General features: G+C 39.7%; 1 protein-coding gene across 19 annotated transcripts in view; it reads right to left on the reverse strand.

Annotated features, from left to right (window-relative positions):
• Positions 1 to 3,820, reverse strand: part of MGA (MAX dimerization protein MGA) — a 146,570-nt gene that overhangs the window by 49,440 nt on the left and 93,310 nt on the right. For all 19 annotated transcript variants that reach the window (XM_027775801.1, XM_027775800.1, XM_027775809.1 and 16 more), the window contains 2 exons: positions 2,434 to 3,095; positions 308 to 653 (listed from right to left, as the gene is read on the reverse strand). In XM_027775801.1, coding sequence (XP_027631602.1) covers positions 308 to 653; positions 2,434 to 3,095 — 1,008 coding nt within the window. The remainder of the gene's footprint in view (positions 1 to 307; positions 654 to 2,433; positions 3,096 to 3,820) is intronic.

Here is a 3,820-nt window from a genome sequence, read left to right on the forward strand (position 1 = left end):
GTGCAGTCCCCCTCAAGTAAAAATCTTTTTAAAAAAAAAAAAAAAAAGATTCAAAGGCTTTCTGGAAGTCCAAATAAGACTGATTCAAATTTGGCACAAAAAAGTCACTGGCAAAGAAAAAACTCAATTTAAAATAGATGTACCTCTGGGTGCATGTGTACACGCACACACATTCAACTTCACACACGCGCAAATCACACATACCGAATAGAAAGAGCATTAAGGAATCTGATTTTCAAAACACTTAATAGATCACTGATCAGGATTAAATTAGGTAATGAGGTTATAACTCTCAGTTAACACTTACTGTATTCCAGTTTCTTTCTCTTCTTTTTCTCTTTCAATTGCTCCTCCTCCTCCTTGACTCCTTCCTCTTCTTCCCTTGCCTCCTCTCCCAGAGTATCATAAAATACTGGATCTCGATGAACAGCCTTCCTCGAGAAATGCTTGGTTTTGGATCCCCCTTTAACAAGTACAACTTTTCTTTTCAAACAAGTGCAGCCAAACATGCAGTCTGGTCGGCGGCAGTGAGCAGGTTGGCGCTTCTCCAAAGCTAAACTGGAACATACACAACCCAGTCTACAGAAGTCATTGTTGCACGGAGGGGCTCGTTTCCTTATGATTGTGTGGATGGGTTTAGTTTTGAGAGATGCCTAAAGTTAAATTACAAAATTAAAATTCTACTCAATCATCCTGCTAAAACACCACCAACTTATAGTCATATACTGGTCTGCATTCTTCTCTCTTAAGTACTAATAGCCTAAAACTAACACAGATTCAAAGGACAGAGCATGAATATACTCAGAGCTCTGAGCATTCTAATTTATACTACAGATAAATAAGAAAATAATATTCTCAATAATTATGAACAAAAATATCAAGAATAGATTTATTCTCAGTAGAAATCACATATTATATTCTAAGACAGAGGTGAACACTTACAAGGCCCATGGATCAAATCCATCCTGTTTTCAAAAGTTCCGTTCATTTAGATACTGTCTATAGCATTACAACAGCAAGGCTAAGTAACTGCAAAAGAAGGTTTATCATCTACAAAGTCTAAAATACTTAGGACCTGGCTCTTTACAGAAAAGGTTTGCTGGCTTCTCTCTAGGGTCATAAATAAAAAGAGAATTGGATAATATATACATCAATTTAAGAATAACTAATAATAAAAACATATCTCCATTTAGTCCCAGTAACTGCTGATCTTTAACTCTAGAATTCAGTTACAGAATTAAAATAATAAGTACAGAAATTTGAGATTAAAAAAATTATCAGGGCCAACAGGTGGCATCATGGTTAAAGGCACTGGACTCCCACTTGGCTGACCACAGTTCAAGTCCCAGACCTGGAGGCTTTCTTTCTCATTTTCTCTCTCTCTGATCAAAGTGGAAAATAATAATAATGATAATAATAGTAATAAATAAAGTTAAATAATTACTTTAAAAAATTATCAACAGGGACCGGCAGATGGCATAATGGTTTTGTCACTGAACTCCCATGTAGTTCAGTATAGTTAAAGTCCTGGACCCAGTGGCGGCAGACTCATGCCAGGCACATGTACGTGCATGCCCAACATACCAAGAAGAGACTAGAGAAGGGACTGCAGTGTGGCCATCCATTCTGGGAAGATGATTTCTCGCTTTCTGTCTCTCTGTCTCTCCAGCAAGTGCACACACCCTATAGCAAAAAAAATTCTCTTTAAAAAAAAAAAAAAATTAGGGGCCAGCAGATGATGTAGTGGTTAGGGTGGTGGACCTCCACATGGCTGACTTCAGTTCAAGTCCTGGACCCACATGGCTGACTTCAGTTCAAGTCCTGGACCTGGCACCTTGCTTTCTCACTTTCCCTCTCACTCTTTCTGTGTCTCTCTCAGCTCAAATTAAAATAAATAAATAACAATGATGAGTAAAATTAAATAAAACAATTCTTTTTTAAGAAAACTATCAATGAGCTGTTATGTTGTCTCACATACACCAAAGATTGGTACATCACTAATAAATGAAATAGCCTTGATACAAAATTTTATAAAAGACAAGTTGTTTCTCCAGAGATTTATAATTTTTTAATTTTTAAGGACGTAGTGCCCTTTAAGCAGAATTTTCAAAGTTCTTTTAACAAGACTGGCAAATATACTTGGCTACATCCTGGAAAAATTAAGATATATACAGAAAGGCCTTCTATGAAGCAGGGATATTATTCAAAAGTGCAACGTACTGTCTTCCTCCGCTAGCAGAAGGGATTTACATTTGAGTGTCTAGTTGGTAAAGAACGAATGGGGAAGATATCTCCTTAGTTGTCACCAAGGCAACCAAATGCTAATAATAACTACCTGACCTCCAGTCAAAAAGCATTATTCCTATTTCCCTTCACTAACCTCCCTTTGTAGCCAAGTACTACTATGCTTCCAGAAAAACAACAGACACTTACTTGTGCAGTAAGCAGAGTTGTTAAGGATACATCTGCCCGCTCTTCAGTAATATAGGTCCTTGGTTTTCCTTCCCAAAGTGCACAGTCTTCCAGGTCCATTAGCTTCACCTGAGATTTAGACAAGCCAGGAGGGCGAGTTCCTTGTTGCTGCTGCTGCTGTTGCTGCTGTGCTTGCCGCAAACTAATCTGCTTTGGAAATACATTTTCATCTAACATTGGCACAGCAAAGTTATTCACTGGATTTTCTGAGACAGCATTTGAAGAATTCTTGGTAACTTTATCCCCTGGAATCATAGGAGAATGTTTTTGCTTTGGTGAAACAGGGTATGGTAAAATGGATTTATAAGATGATTTCGTTCGACTACTGAAAGTTGCCTGTTTGTTTTGATACTTTGCCTTTCGAGAGGCAGGGGATACAGAATGAGGCTTCAAAGAGTAAGAGGTAGAAGGGGAAATAGTAGATTGCTTCTTTAGTACACTATCCAGTGTTCGAACATAGCTGGTACTCTTGGTGGGAAGCTGGTATACCACAGGAGATGTAGGAGCATTTGAAGAGAAACCCATGCTTGTTTCCATCAGTTTGCCTTCATTTTCCAAGTATTCATCTAGCTTATCACTACAGAAAGCAGAACGGTTTTTCAGTGAACCTTCTGAATTTCCACCTAGAAAAAAGGAGACACAAGATACTAAAAGAAATCTGGGACAGATCTTTAAGTTCTGTACAAAAACTCACTTAAAAATGCCAGAAGCGGGACCAACAGTTAGCGTAATGGCTATGTCGCTGGACTCCCATGTAGTCGACCATGGTTCGCATCCCGGACCCGGTGGCTTGAATTCACGCCGGGCATGTGTGCATGTGTGTCCAAGATCCCGAGAGGAGAAGGAGGAGAAGGGGGAGAAGGGATTGCGGCGTGGCCATGCCCCCTGGAGGGTGATTTCTCGCTTTCTGTCTCTGTCTCTCTCTATCTGGCAAGCATACGCGATCTATAGCAAAAACCTCTCAAAAATAAATAAAATAAAATAAAATAAATCAGGCCAGAGAGGAGGCCAGGGACCGTTTAGGAAGGGAGAGAAGCGGGACCAGTAGGTGGCATAATGGTTACATCACTGCACTCCCATGTAGTCAACCATGGTTTAAGTCCCAAATCCGACAGCTTAAAACTCACTCCAGGTTGGGGTGTGTGCATGCCCAAAATCCCAAGAGAATGGAGTAGAAGGGACTGGTGGTATGGCCATAGCTCCTGGGGAGCAATTTCTTACTTTCTATCTCTTTGACAAGCACAAAAATCTCTCTTTAGAAAAGAAAAAGAAAAAGCCAGAAGCACTGAACTACGAGCTATTGAATCTTCTAAACTATCCCCTCCTACAAAATAGCGGACCCGTGCCA

This window comes from Tupaia chinensis, unplaced genomic scaffold, assembly GCF_000334495.1.
Source record: "Tupaia chinensis unplaced genomic scaffold, TupChi_1.0 Scaffold000605_1, whole genome shotgun sequence".
Taxonomy (NCBI): Eukaryota; Metazoa; Chordata; class Mammalia; order Scandentia; family Tupaiidae; genus Tupaia; species Tupaia belangeri.